A 14,506-nucleotide genomic window follows, 5' to 3' on the forward strand; every position below is an offset into this window, starting at 1 on the left:
CTGTATTTATGGGTTCTGAACTCACTTGATGACGTAAATACCTTTTTAAAACATTTACTTAAAAAGACACAGTAAGAGCGCTGGAAGTAAAGTCTTACCTATTAAATAATAACAAATCAACTTCTTGTGCAAGAAGTACAAACATAAATCTGCCAAAGTCACAAAGTAATATAGCCTAATTTTTTACTGCAGAGACTGGAAACGAGAAACAGACCTGTGACAGAGAACATTAAACTTGACACAAGCCCACCTACTGAACTAGATTTCTAATATTATCATTATCAGTAATTCAGACAATTAAGTTTTTCTCCACAGGTAAAGTACCTACAACCAAGTTACATGAAAGACTGCAGAATCAAAAACTCAAAAGGCAGATTATGGGAAAATTCAAGTGGTTTGATCCCTCTTGTGGTCATGCATTATGATATAAATTTATTATACCTCTATATTATGTTAGCCCGGTTTCCTTTGGAAATCGGGCTTAGGCAAGCAGGCTGGTGTGCAGTTCTCCCCTACCCACTCTCCTGTATATCCATCAGCCTCTTTCAACCAAGTTAGACAGCAGGCTCAATGTCACGTTCCTCCAACAAGCACGTACAATATATGGCCTGGGCATTACATACTTTTCTTAAAGTTATGCGTTTGGCCTGCCAGAAACCAAGATGTAGGGTTGCTCTTTTCACTCACCTAGAAGCCAAGAGCCAACAAGCACCAACCCACCCACGTGCCCGTCCCGGCCAGCCGACTAGCGCGCACATACCCCTGGCCAAAGTTTGCGCAGTAGCAACCAGCAAACCACAGAGCAAACAGGGGATGGGAGCAGGATCACAGGCGTACTGCAGCGGCAAGGAAGGAGGGAACACGTAGGGAACATCCGAGCAAGGGGGCTGCAGGTAGCAGAGATATTGCAGTTCAACCCCAAGAGAAGAAGCCTTGGGAAACGAGGCCACTACCCGCCTCGTTAGGACGGCCACTGCTTTCAGCCCTCTGGACAGGCAACGCTCGACGGGTATGCAGACAACGCCATTTTATCCTCAGACACCGTTTACTCTGCCCTGTTCAAATCCTGCTTTGACAAGTTTACTACCTTTTTTTTTCCCCCTCCAGTTTTCTTTGGCACGCATAGAGAGCATTAAATAACTGACCTCCTCAAAACCACCATGAGGTAGTACTATCCCCACATTACCAGATAAGGAAACTAAGCCACTATAATTAATGCCTGAAGCATGCCCAAATTTCACATTCCTGATTTGAGAGTGATTAGCATTAGCGCTATATAGGATTTCCTGTGCTCAAAGCGCAGCTCTTGAGGAGCGCGAGCGCAGTTTCATGCAGCCGGCATTTCTCGAAGGGAGGCTGATCAGAGACGGGAGCCCCTGCAAAATGCTGGCCTTCAGGAGCTTGGCTGACTTCAGTCCCTTCTGTAAAGTAACTCTCAAATCCCAGCTTCCACTCCAAGCCAGCAAAGGAGAGCAAAACGGCAGAGCAAAAAACCCCTCTGCCTTGTCCTTTTTCCCTACCCAAGACTCTCTGATCCAGGCAAAGACTCCTTGCTCAGCTGGTTTCCATTCACACCCCTGTATCCCTTCCTCCACACTCACAAACATACTTCTCACTGTCCTCACTTCTGATCTTCCCATAGCCACCAACTTCAAATTCCCCCTCCCCAGAGCCTCACCTCTTCCTCTATGGCTCTTTATCTCCAGTACTCTTGCCTATCAAGGCCCAGTTTTTCCTCAGTCTTCCCAGATAGTCCAGAGTCCTTCTCCTGCCCCAGTCTCCACTTCCTCACAAGTCCTTATGTAGTTGCACCCCTTTCTCCAACCAAGCTGCCTTCAAGACCTTTGCCGTTTCTTTTACTGCCACAAGATAAGACCGAGAGTCAACTTCCCCTTTCAACTCCGCTACAACGTTTCAGGGTTTCCTCCAGAGCCCTGAGATATTTTTGCTCCTCGCAAAAGAGAAGGAGGAAGACTCCTGTCCAAAATCTGTCAGTTGGCAGCAAATGTTCCCATGTGGGCCATATACAATTCAAGTTCCCCAACTTCATCTCAAGGAACAAATCTCTGAGCTGCCTATTGCACCAATACATCACTGAGATACCGCCCACGTGGAGGCAGCTAACTCCGAACATGTCTGCTGTTTCATCCTGTACCACTTTTCCCCAAAACCAAGCAAATAGACTTGAAATCAAGGATTTGCTTAGCCAAGTTTTAGGTCAGCCTTTGCTGCAAGATTGGAAACAAAAAGATTCAAACAAACGCAGTAATTGTAGGCTAAGCTCAACAGCCAGGTACCCCTCCAGCTCCTACGTTCCTCCAACATTGCCTAGCTGACAGTGATCATAGCAACCTCACGCTATCCTGGCATCTCCCTCAGTCCTGTATGATATTCCTCTCTCCCTTTACAGAACACAATCATATCCCAAAACCGAAGATAACTTTTTTTTTTTCCTGGAACGAGGGGATCTTGGGGATTTAAAGGCAATCTCCCATCTCCAGTTTACAGCAAATCAGTCACGAGGTTATCAAACTACATAACTGCCCCCGAGAATCATTTCTGATGCCATCCAGGGTGTGTAAGGACTATTTCCCCCCCCCCCCCACCCTTTAAGCCTTCAGACAACTACTCCCAGAAGAACCTGAACTGTTCTCTTTACACAAGGCTATTCATATACTCACACTAAACATTATCCAGTCATTAGTTACACATATGCACTGTTCAGCTCATAATCCCCGTGAAGATACCAGTTTTTAGAGAAACCACACATGACACATCGCAAGTACAGATGACAAAGTCATTAAACATTTGTCTGCCTGCACTTGCCAGGGACAAGAGGTCTTTCTCCTTCGTCCCAGCTCTGCCAGCAGCTCTTGTGATACTCTAACCCCAGTGCCAATCTTTCCTACCCAATTAGACCTAGCACTTCCCAGTCTGGCAGAGGAGTCAGAAGGTGTCAACATTAGCCAAACCACTCCCTCGTGTTTTGCTGTCTAGGAAAATCAGCAGGCCTTTGCCACACTGCCAAACAGACTGACTGCCCAGCCGCGCTGCTTGGTATTTACAAAAAATCAGAGAACAGAACATTCTTAGGGCTAGAGAACTTCTAACTTAACATTTCTTCCTAAAAAAATCTGCTCCTCACTCCACCCCACCCGCTATTTCCAATTCTCAGCAGAGCCAGTTGCCTTTCTCCATAACGTTGCAAGAAGTTGACATGCTCAAATCAAGCCCAGGATTCTGCAAATGCAGAAGGATTCTTAACTTCAGCCTCGTTTATTGGAGTAGAACTGTGGGAATAGTGCAGATCATTATCTGCATGTTTCCCGATTTGGAGCCAAAATATTTATCGGACCAGATTACTTGTTCATAGTTCATTTGCTGTAGAGAGGCATCCTGTTCTCACTTTTCTAAGATTACCTATATTCCATACAAAAAATCTGCAAGAATGCCCTAACGCGTTTCCCCCCGCCTCATATGTTATCTTCAAATACTTTTCAGAGCATCTAAGGATGTTCTTAGCTATGCCAATTAAAGTCTAATTTTGTCATTTATAGCAGCAATTGCTGCTAAGCTCTTTTTTCAGATCTGACCTTTTGGGAGCTACCACATGACAAATAACGCCTGTAAAACACTTCAAAAGAATTTAAAAATAAATTTCATTAAATAACTCAGTTCACTCTAAAGACTAAAATACTATGACTTCTATTATAGCCAGAATGGCCTTTCTGTGCACAAGCCTCCACTCCTTCCTGCATATCACTAAAACAAAGAGGAAACTGGGAGCACGAAACAAGTGTCCACAATGCAGCTCAGCACCCTGCTTGTCCCACATTCTGTAACTATCAGGACAGATTCTCTCCTTTCTACGTTTCCTAACCAGATCTGAACACTGGAGCATGAAATTCAATTTCCAAAAAAGCTGACCTAGCTTGTCTTCTAACTTCACCTTCAGTTGTCCTGGGGAAAAATAAATAAATGAATAAAACCACTGCCCCAAACAAAGAGCACACATATGAATGCAACTTTTGGGTATTCTAAGAGGGGAGACCTTTAGATCTGTTCCACTAAGAATTTATAGTTATCTGAGGTATGCTTTTTATAAGGATTCAAGAATACATTTGCTCAATGTAATGAATATTAAATCTACGTATACCACTCATTAGCAAGTTGGAGCTAACGTAACTATCTAGAAGCAAGTCAGATGTCCTTCTTTCTCACATACCTGCATAATTCCTGCAGAATTATTAACCTGAATTATAACACAGTAGATGCAACAAAAGTATTTTTTTTCTCAGAAGTGCTTGATAATTTTGGATGCCCAATCTGACACGGTAAGTATCTACCTGAGAGAAGGGGGCTAGCCTGTTTTAAGACCCCTCAAGCTGCGCACTCCATGAGACAGGGGCACCCAAATCCACTAACCAATTTCAGGAACTTGGCAGATTTAGCCACATCATTTTCAGAACTGAGGGGGGAAAAATTACTTTTCTATGGAGTGATCTGATATCCAGGACAGAAACAATACCTTTCCTTTTGCCAAAGTTGCCTCTCAGAGCAGAACTTACATTTCCTAAAAATGTTTAGGAAGAATGAGAAGTAGAGCTTTGCAAGTCCTGCTAATCAGAAAAAAATTACTAAGCAGACATGCCAGTTTTGAACTCAGAGGAAATAACATATTTTCTAAATAAGTCAGTTTTAAAACAAAAGAATAGCGCAACCGAAGCATTAACGTCCCTTCATCAAAAGTGTTAAGACCGTGATTTGGAATCAAATTTACAATCAAATGTTCAAAACTAGACAGCAGAAATGATCTCTTCAGTATTTCAGCAATGATTTAATCACTTCCATGACTAACTTGGAGAGACTTTAGAAGAGTAATGGAAGGGAACAGAGCCCAAGACCATCTAATCCCAATTAACACAAAGAGGAATAACTCCAAAAAGACAAAGAAGATGTCCTAGACTTCTATTCCTTAAAAATTCATTTTAAAAAAGCTTTTTTTCAGGGCACACATGCAGCTAAAATAGTCATTTTGCTTCTTCCTTGGAGAACATAGGCAGGCTAAGACTCTATATCTATTTCAAACGAGTGCCAGTTAACCTAACTTTCCGTGGTAAATCTGACAAACATGAGTAAAGAGCACCCTGACGCATCTCCCAGCTTTCCCAGAAGCAGCTGACAGAATTCTCTCAGATACGTAAATCACTGAAAACAAAATATTTTTGTATTAGTTATCTTCCCCCAAAGCAAAGTAGAGATTTTTAGGACCACATGAAGTTCCTGCTTGGGATTTTTAGCTATACATAGCCCCAGTATGCTTTGGTCTACCAGGACTATTCACATAATTATTCATGGAAGTAAGGACCTGCTATTCCGGAATCTGAAACTTCAGATGTTGCATAGCGAGAGTAACAAGAAAACAAAAGGACCAAGGGAGACAAAATAGAGCACTTGCCCTCCAGATAAGACAGCTATTTAAGCATGCAGTTTCACAAGATGGTGCAAGCTAGTTTAACAGCTCATTGCCACGGAAGAACCTTCCTTCATCCCTGTTCCTTGCTCAGGGATGCACAATCCTGCAGATCACCTTGGATCACCTCATGAACCCTGCACCCACATGCACATTTCTATGGTTCAACCAGCACTACTCATAAGGCTAGCACTCTTGAGCCTGCACCCTAGCTTTTGTATGATTAGGGTCCTAACATCCAGAAATCACCCAGCTGAGCCAGGTCATCATAAAACTGGGCCAAGAGAAGAGCTTGCTCTGTGTTTGTGCATACACACACATACTCTACTCCCTGGCTGTACAATCCCCATCCCCTCCCTGGCACTTATAAGGCCTTTCCTGAGCCAAATCTAGTCCACTAAATCAGTGTTAAAAAAAAAAAAAAGTTAGTTTGTTTTTTGGGGGGGGGGGGGGTTGTGGGGTTTTTTAGGTTTTTTTTTTTTTTTTTTTTTAAAGCAGAGAGAGTTTTCTGCTAGTGATAACGAGTTAAACTGGCTCAGAGGGATGTTGGCCAGAGCCAGTGCCAGGCAAAGTAGGGGAAGGCAGGCGGGCCAGGAATGGAGCTCCCAGGGCCGTGCAGAAAAACCAGCGCTAGCATCTTCTTCAGGAAGAGAAATCTGTTGGCCTAAAAATCAGATACATCACAGCAAACCTTTATGTCACAAATGACAACCCTGAATACATTATTACTGTCCTTGTATATCTTACTTTCAAGAAAATGTTTACCTCCCCCCTGCAAAGCCTCCTTTATAAAATTCAAATATATTTTTCAGCCCTTAATTCCCACAGGCTCAGGTTAAAGTTACAGGACTGTCAGATTCTCACTGCCCTCCTCTAGTTAAACATCTTCACTCAGACTCTGGTGTCTTAACTACGGTTTTATGTTATTTTCCACAATCCCTTTTGCTTCCCCCACACCCCCAAATCTTAGGAGGAAGGCATTTTCTTGAACCACACACTGCAGAGAAGAACGCAGTGCAAGGCCAAATCATTACTTCACATTTCATAAACAAGAAGATTCCAAACTCTTCCCCCTCCCCAAATGTCCCCAGCCCCTTGTGCTGGCAGGAGAGCCCACTGCACTGAATTCAGTAGGGATGCTCCTGGTGAATTTGACAGCGGCAGAACTCCAAATGCTCCTAACATTAAAATAAGTAAACAAGTAATGAAACCTCTGGTCCTTCATTTTAGCAGCCGTTAGCACTGCAATTAGAGATCTCAAAGGACACACTTACCCCCTAATGAATCCCTGGAACAGCCATAACAGGGTGCAGGACAGACTACAAAAACCCCACAACACAGCTCAGCAAATTGATGACTCCCCTGAGCAACACAAAACTAGGCTTAGAGATGGTGAGCGCTGTTATGCTATCTCCATTTTGAAGTCTTATTAACAAATTAAAAGAAAAATAAACCCATCCCTCTCTGGGAAAATGAAAAATTAAGTCTTAATAAAGAGCCTAGCCACCTTTCCATAAGTCTCTTGTGGACAGGAAAGAGACACCAGAGAAGTTTGCAGTTGAACAAGCTCATTACCACCTAAGACTGCAGCCGAACGTGAACAAATCCACTGCCCAAAGCAACAGGTGAAATCAAGACCATCAGTTTTCTTGTGGAGGCTGCTCCAAGACCTGTGTCCCTGCCTTCCAGAGGTGTCAAGCACAGGAAAGGCACTTTGCAGAGACCACAGAAGAGTTGTGACGCTACGGAGAAAGGAAGTTTCTTCGCTTCTGTTGGTCTGCAGACACCCACGTTCCCTCTCTCCACGAGTCAGGACGGGCCACAGGTAGCTGGAGCAGCAGGACTGACTCCAAAGACAGAGCTTTATAGACCAGCTTTCCTCCTTTTCTCTCAGGAGATCAAGGGGGGCTATCCACATGGTAGCAGGCAGTGGACTATGAAGCTGAACCAGCAGCCCCAATTAACTACCACTTTACGCGAGACTTTTGTGTCTGATTGCTGGAGACCATATGGTCCAAGTTTTACAGCCAACAGTAAATTTCTTTACCCAGCCCTGTTTGCAGTAACAACCTTAACATTCTTTTAACGCACTTTTCGGTGGATGCATTTCCTTTCCTCTTTATGCAAGTAAATCAGTGGGATATGCTTAGCCTGCCTCCTAAAACTCAACACAGGCAATGAAAGCCAAGCAGGCAGAGTAAAAGATAATTCACGGTCTCGAAGCCAGGTGGATTACAACACCATTGGCAAGCATGCAGCCAGCATGTGTACGCTCAGAAAAGACGTTTGGAATCATCTGAATAATCAAAAATTCTCATGCATGCACAAAGGCCTCTTAACACAATTCTTGAGACTAAACTTCTAAAAGAAGGCAAAGCCATTGGTACACCTTAGAGAAACTAATGTGTTGCAGAACTTTAATCAAGCATTGCTCCATAATTAGATGCACTTTCCCCTGCAAAAAGCATCTTAAAGCCAACTGTTTAACGCTGTGAACCTCTACTACATTTAAGAAAATAAACTTTAAAAGTCATTCATTATTCTTGAACTGAGCATTTCCATACTAAGTCCCATCCTAGAACAACTTTTAACTGCTAATTTATCATCCTCCCTCCCAACGACAAGGAAGATTTATAGTGGAAAAGGCTTATTTAACATTACTCTAATGCCAAAAACACATGGTGTTACACTTTTGGCAATACTGGTCAAGCAGCAATAGCTAAAGAAAACAAAATACTACAGAATAAAACTCTCAAAAAAACGTTCCCATAATTGGAAGATTTGGCACAATTCCATTGAAATAAATTGCAATGGAAGCCCAACTTGAAGGACCTTTTCAGTAGAGACTCCAACATCTAATTTCATCCACTTGCACTCATCTGCCTATCCCTTATCTCCACGGCAGCACTGCTGCACTTATCAGCGCACCAGCCCCAGCTCTGCTGCCAATGGACACGACCACATTCCACAGAGCCCCACTGGCCCCAGGGGAACTGAGCACGGCTACTCCTCGCATAGCAAACACGCGGCATCCAGTCTGAGCCATTAGGAGATGTTCTCGCTCAGGGGCAAACATATTGATACAAGAAGATATCCAAAGGACAAAAGGGAAGAAACATTATCAGTATATATTGGCCGTAAGATCCAGAATGAATCATCAAGCTTGTTAGAAGGATCCAGGTCACAGTAAAAGAGAGACCAGAGGCCAACACAGGTACCATGTCATGTAGGATCTACTCCAGCACGCCAGATTAGAGAGATTTAAATTAATAAAGTAGGGGAGGCGAAAAGAAGGAACAGCAAAATCTCCAAAGCATGGGATTTCATAGCAACTGGAGACCTTCACTGAAGGCATCTGTTGAAAAAGAAGAAACAAACAGGACACAGAATGCCCAAGGAGTTCTCAAATGTTTTGAGATTAGCTTTGTTTACACAGGAGGTGGAAAGAAGAAATTCAACAGTAAAGGACAGCTCTTCTAGTTTTATTTTAACCTAAAGGGAGGAATCGCTTAACAACGTGAAAGTGGAAGCAACTTGGCTGAGCAAGCACATAAAAAGTCAACACACTCAATTCTTTGGAAGAGCAAAACTGAGAGCCACAAAATAAAGATAATGAACTCACAGTAAAACCATAAGCTATCTGAAACCTAAAAGAAAAACTTGAGGTTTACTGACAAATCACCTCAGCTAAGTATAAGCTCTTTAATGGTGCAGGGAAAAAAAATGTGTACTTTCATCTTTTATACGTTTTTAAATCAAATTACTGAAGGTTACTTAAGAGTGAACAGCACAAATATTTAACAAAATGGGAAAGCTCAATGCGCTAAGAAAGAAACTACTAGCAGGCAACACAGAAGGTAACATGAACATACTTCTTCAGTATGCATGGAGTGAAAGGAAGAGCAGTTAAAGGAGGAGCGTGTTATCCCACTACTCAACGGGCGGGAAAATCCCTAGCAGATCATGCCAAGGCACTCAGGGTGCTTTCTGCATCAGTCTTCACTTAAAAAAAAAAAAAAAAAAAAAAAAAAGATTAACTGGCTAATATACGTCATATCACAATGAAAGGAGTAAGAACACAAGCTAGATCTGGGAAATACATTGAAGCAACTGTTCCAAACCTCCCGAGCCAACAGACCAAAGTCAAGGCTCAAAATTTCCCATGCCTTTTTATCAAACTTCAAACACAAAGCATGACAAAGGCAATATGGTTCTTCAGACAACCTGTCAAGCTTCACCCATGGACTATATTCAGGTGTTGCTGGATTAAAAGCCTACCTAAACATTTTAAAATCTGCTAGATATAACAATATTTACCCTCCGAAAATCGTCAAAGGCAGTTAGTTGTCAATGACCGTCTCTGCTCTTTACACCAGGTTGCAGAAGCCTGAAGAAGGGCAAAAGCACCTGCCTCTAAAGAGCAAGAAAACAAATACCCAGGGAATCATGATTCAGTCAGGGTTACCTCCAGTCCCCGGGAAGACACTGGAATAAATAGTCTAACAACCTATCTCCTACGTACTTCAGATAACAAAGCAGGTATCAGCCGACATGTGATTTGTTAAAGAACAGATAGTATCAAACCAATGCAATTTCCTCCAATGATGGAGTAACAACCTAGGCAGGGAAACAGCAACCAGATCCAATATAGCTTAGGTTTTGTAGGGCTTTTGACACTCTCAAATCAACATTCATATCCATAAGCTAGACAAATATTAGATTCCCGTGAATACGCTTGGTACCTATTTTCTCTCTGAGTGAAGTAACAGTTTATCTCTGGGTACAGGTTTCTAACAATCTCTTGGTACTTCACTCAGAGAGAAAATAGGTACCAAGCGTATTCACGGGAATCTAATATTTCATTACTCTTCACTACTATTAAACGTAACTTGGATAGTAAGAAAAATACAATGTTATTTAGTGAGGAACTTAGGGCAGGCGACACCATATTTTGCTTTGCTTCAGTTACAGCTCTTAGATTTCTTACAGTCATCAGTAACATATTTGAAGATAACCCCAACAACACAAGTGACACATGAGAAACCATCAGAAGAGAGAAGATTTTTATTTTACAAAGGGTATAAAGCTGGGAGAACTGCAAGCACTTTGACAGATGATCTCAGAATCCAAAGTCATCTGAAGTGAGTGGAAAAATCATTTGAAATAATACGTAGTTTGATAGAGTAAATAGGTAGGAACAGTCACCTATGCAACACAACCGGAAAGGTAACGCTAAACACCACATCTGCACAGAGATATGCTGTATGGTAAAGGGATAAAGAATCTGGGGTTTAAGCTGAACGTAAGTCGACACATACCACTGCAAAAATAAAAAACCAAATGTTTAAAGACTCATTCATCCTACTGAGATGTACAAACTGCAGGTATTTTATGTAAGGTATATGAAACAGTTTCCTTCTGCCTGCTGTACTAAGGATTCAGATGCATCACTGTGTCCAGTTCTGAGCACTCCAAGAAAACTACAGATCAAGTGAAAAAATCCCCCAAAAGAACAAGAATAGCCCAGATGTTAAAGTAAATAAAGAAATAAATCACTTAAGAAGGGAGACTGAAGGAACTAGATTTGTTAAGCACAGAAAATGCCAAAGAGAAGGGCATAATAAACTGTCTTTAAGGTACATAAGATGCATATTAAAATGCTTAAATGTTTAAATTATAGCAAAGAAACTTAGATTAAAAATTAGGAGAAGCATTTTCAATGGTTATAACAGCAAACTATTGGAATAGATTGCCCGAGAAGAACAAGTCTCCACCACTGATTTGTGTTAGTCCTTTTGTTCTGGGAACACATTCGATAGACGTTCCTTCCTTATGGCAGAAACTCAGTTTATGCATGAAAGAACAAATGCCAGTTACCTCCCTTCTTTCCCTCATACCTCACTAGCAGGTTTCTCATCTCAGCTTCCAGTTTCTAGACCAGTTATTACTAGGAAGTTATATCTTAGTAATGGCAAATACATTCAACAAGGAGGCTTCATAACATCCTAAGGAAATAATAAAACTGCTACCTTAAAGAGGCTAGGAGAAGGACATTAACAGAGAAAAAGTGATCCACTTGAACGACACTGAGATGAAGAATCCATAATTACAACAGCAGTAAAGAAATTCAGACACCATACTTACTCAGTGACTTCAACTTTACCCCTTTTGTGTATATGCTTAAAAGGAGTGGCTCCCAGCTGCAGAGGCACCCTTTACTAGGAAGGTAAAGGTGGGACTAACAGACCCTGCTGGGCTCATGTAACGTTAGTCTGGACACGTCTGCACTGCCCAGCAAGCACACTACCAAGACGCCAGGTTGGCTCAACCCAGAGCCACACAGATTCAGACTACTGAATCGGTCTCGGACACAACACTGCCAAACGCAGAGGTGCAAACAACAAGAGCCAGGGGGAGGCAGATGCAGTCCTAGGGCAGTTGGGGAGAAACAAGGAAAAGACGACAGGCGCATCAGCCTCAAATAAGGCGTCAGCAGCTGGACTCAGTAAAGCACAAAACACAACTAATTTTCTCAAGTGAAGCCCAGCTACAAAAAAATCTTGAGAACCAAAGTAGCGCTGGAGGTTGTTTGGGACAGCAGTAGAAGAGCAAACTGACACATGCGGTCTTCTGCTGGAAGTGGCTCTGGGGGATCTTGAAAGCAGAAGACCACAAGGACCATCAGGCCTTTGACCTTCACTAGAACAGAAGATAGAAACATTGTTTTAAAGCTATACAGCTTTGTCCAAACCTGGCTGTTACCTTTCGAACTTCACCTTACACAGCCGGGATCACTCCATGCTGTCACCAAAGGGGCGCTCGTGCTGCCTTTCTCTCTTTCAACACCACCACCAGTGGATCATCTGCTGCTCTCCCACATGCCTTCTCTCAAGACAGAAGCACTTGCATGGCTACAGAGGACAGGATCAGGGAACTGGATTAAAGCTAACCCTCTCCCCCCTTTTTTTTTTCTCTCTCTCTAAAAAAATAAAATAAATCATTGGTTGCAATCCAGGTTCTTGATTCTGTTCACTTACAGTTATCGCTACGCCAGTGCGTGGGGCTAAGTAACTGGTGAAGGGGGATAAGTAATGCTTTCAGACTGTGTCTTTTAAGCATAATTCATGTACAGCTTTCAAGTGAAAAATTTAAACAGCTCAATATATATCTTGCTAAAAAGATGAAAAGACAAAAAAAAAAAGACAGGAAGGGTTGCTGTCACAGTATGAGATTTGAATCATGCATATCTAGAAAGAATTTAAGGTAGGCCCTTTAAAACTTCCACAGAAACTAAGGAAGACACCAGATCTGAGAGTTAAAAAGTTCAAGCTCTCCTTACTTAAATCAGCTAGAACAAGCAGAAGGAACTATCTAACAAGTGCTCGTGTTTAGGAAAAAGAAAAAAAAAGGCATTGTTCTGCTGTTTAAAAAAATAAAAATAAAAAGTAAGAAACACTATCAGCACAGGCTCAGAAGAGGATTTTCCAACACTCAAAATAGCATCACGCAAGCCTTCTCCAGATAAAGCAACCCCTCATTTGGGGGAATGAACATGCCAAATAATAAATCACTTCAGATTTTTTTTAAATTGTCCAAGTAGAGTATTGAACGCCGATGAGAAATATTTAAGTTGACGAGAAACACTTTTTTCCCCCCCCCATTGTCTTTACTTTATACCCCAAACCCTCACACCACCGAGGCACGACAGACTACCCAACCCCACGGCGAGCTTCACACCCCACCCCGCGAATTTCGTTACGCGGCTCCAACCGCAGGGAGCCCTTCAAACCCACCGAGGGATGCAGCCCTCCGGGCGCGAAACAGCAGCGCTCGCTGCAGCGCTGCCGCGGAAAGAGCCAAAAAGGGGAAGCGAGGCCCAGGAGAGCCCCGGGGCCGGCCGGGGGGGGGGGGGGGGGGGAAGCGCTGCCGGGCTGGGTCCCGCCGGGGCCGCCCCACACGCCCCGGGAGCGGGCGGCAGGGCGCGGCGGGAGGGGGGGGAGCGGCCCCCCGGCCTGCGCAGGGGCCCGGCCGCCCCTCAGAGGAGGCAGCCGCGGCGGAGCCCGCCGGGCCGGGGCCCCTCTGCCCTCCCCGCACCCCCTTTCCTGCCTCCCACCCCCCCCGCCACAGGCCGGGGCGCCCGGCAGCACTCACAGCGTGTGCCCGCACACGTTGACCATCAGCTTCAAGGACGGGTTGCGGTACTTGGTGGTCTTGCACCGCGGGCAGCCCTGGTCATCCATGGCCGCCGCCGCCGCCTCCCCCCTGCGCGCCTTCCGCCTTCCGCCGCGCGGTGCCGCCGCGAAAACGGCCCGCCGCGCCGCGCGGTCCGCCCGCGAAAAGGGCCCCCCCCGCCCCGGCGCGGCCTGCGCCCTCCCGGCCGCCTCCAGGCCTCGCTCGTTTTCGCCGGCGGGCGAAGCGCCAGCGGCCGGCGGGGGCTGGCCCGGGCCGGCGGCGGGGCGGCTTCAGGTGCGGGCCGCGGTCGCACGCCATAAACAAGCGGCCGTTACAGGGCGGCAGCTCGTTGGAGGGGTTGTGGCAGCCGGGCGGGGGGGGGGGGGGGGAAGAAATCGCTTTTACACCGCATCCCCTCGATGAAGGAGGACGGGGAGGGGCGGGGGGCGCCCGGCGCAGCTGCAACTTTTTATTTTTGAGGGGATTCCGCGGCGTTTCATTTGCCTGCCCGCCGGCGTGGCTGAAGGTTACGAGCGCGGTGCCCGCTCCCTTAGCAGCACCCGCTGCTTCTTCATCTTCCCTCCCTGCCGCCTCAGAGCGCGCCCGCGGGCGCGTCTCGGAGGCGGCCAGCAGGTGAGAGGCGCCGCGGCCCTGCCGCCCCCCCCCCCCCCAACGGCGGCGGCGGGGCGCCGCGCTCCAGGTGGAGGTGCTGCGCCGGGGGCGGGCGGAGGGGAAGGGGGGAGCGGGGCCGCTTGATTGACGGTTGCCATGGGGACGCGGGAGCCCCCGCCCCCCCGGCGCGGCGCAGCCAATGGGCGGGCGCGGCCGGGCCAGCAGGCTGCGGTGCCATATAGTATTGCA

The 14,506-nt window shown here is 45.3% G+C and overlaps 1 protein-coding gene across 1 annotated transcript in view; it reads right to left on the reverse strand.

The window, feature by feature from the left end:
• MNAT1 (MNAT1 component of CDK activating kinase) overlaps positions 1-13,774 on the reverse strand; it is a 128,673-nt gene extending 114,899 nt beyond the window's left edge. Inside the window, exon 1 of the mRNA XM_068947374.1 lies at positions 13,625-13,774. Coding sequence (XP_068803475.1) covers positions 13,625-13,713 — 89 coding nt within the window. The 5' untranslated portion in view covers positions 13,714-13,774. The remainder of the gene's footprint in view (positions 1-13,624) is intronic.
• Positions 13,775-14,506: the final 732 nt, after the last annotated feature.

The sequence above is a fragment of the Struthio camelus genome, chromosome 5, assembly GCF_040807025.1.
Source record: "Struthio camelus isolate bStrCam1 chromosome 5, bStrCam1.hap1, whole genome shotgun sequence".
Classification (NCBI taxonomy): domain Eukaryota; kingdom Metazoa; phylum Chordata; class Aves; order Struthioniformes; family Struthionidae; genus Struthio; species Struthio camelus.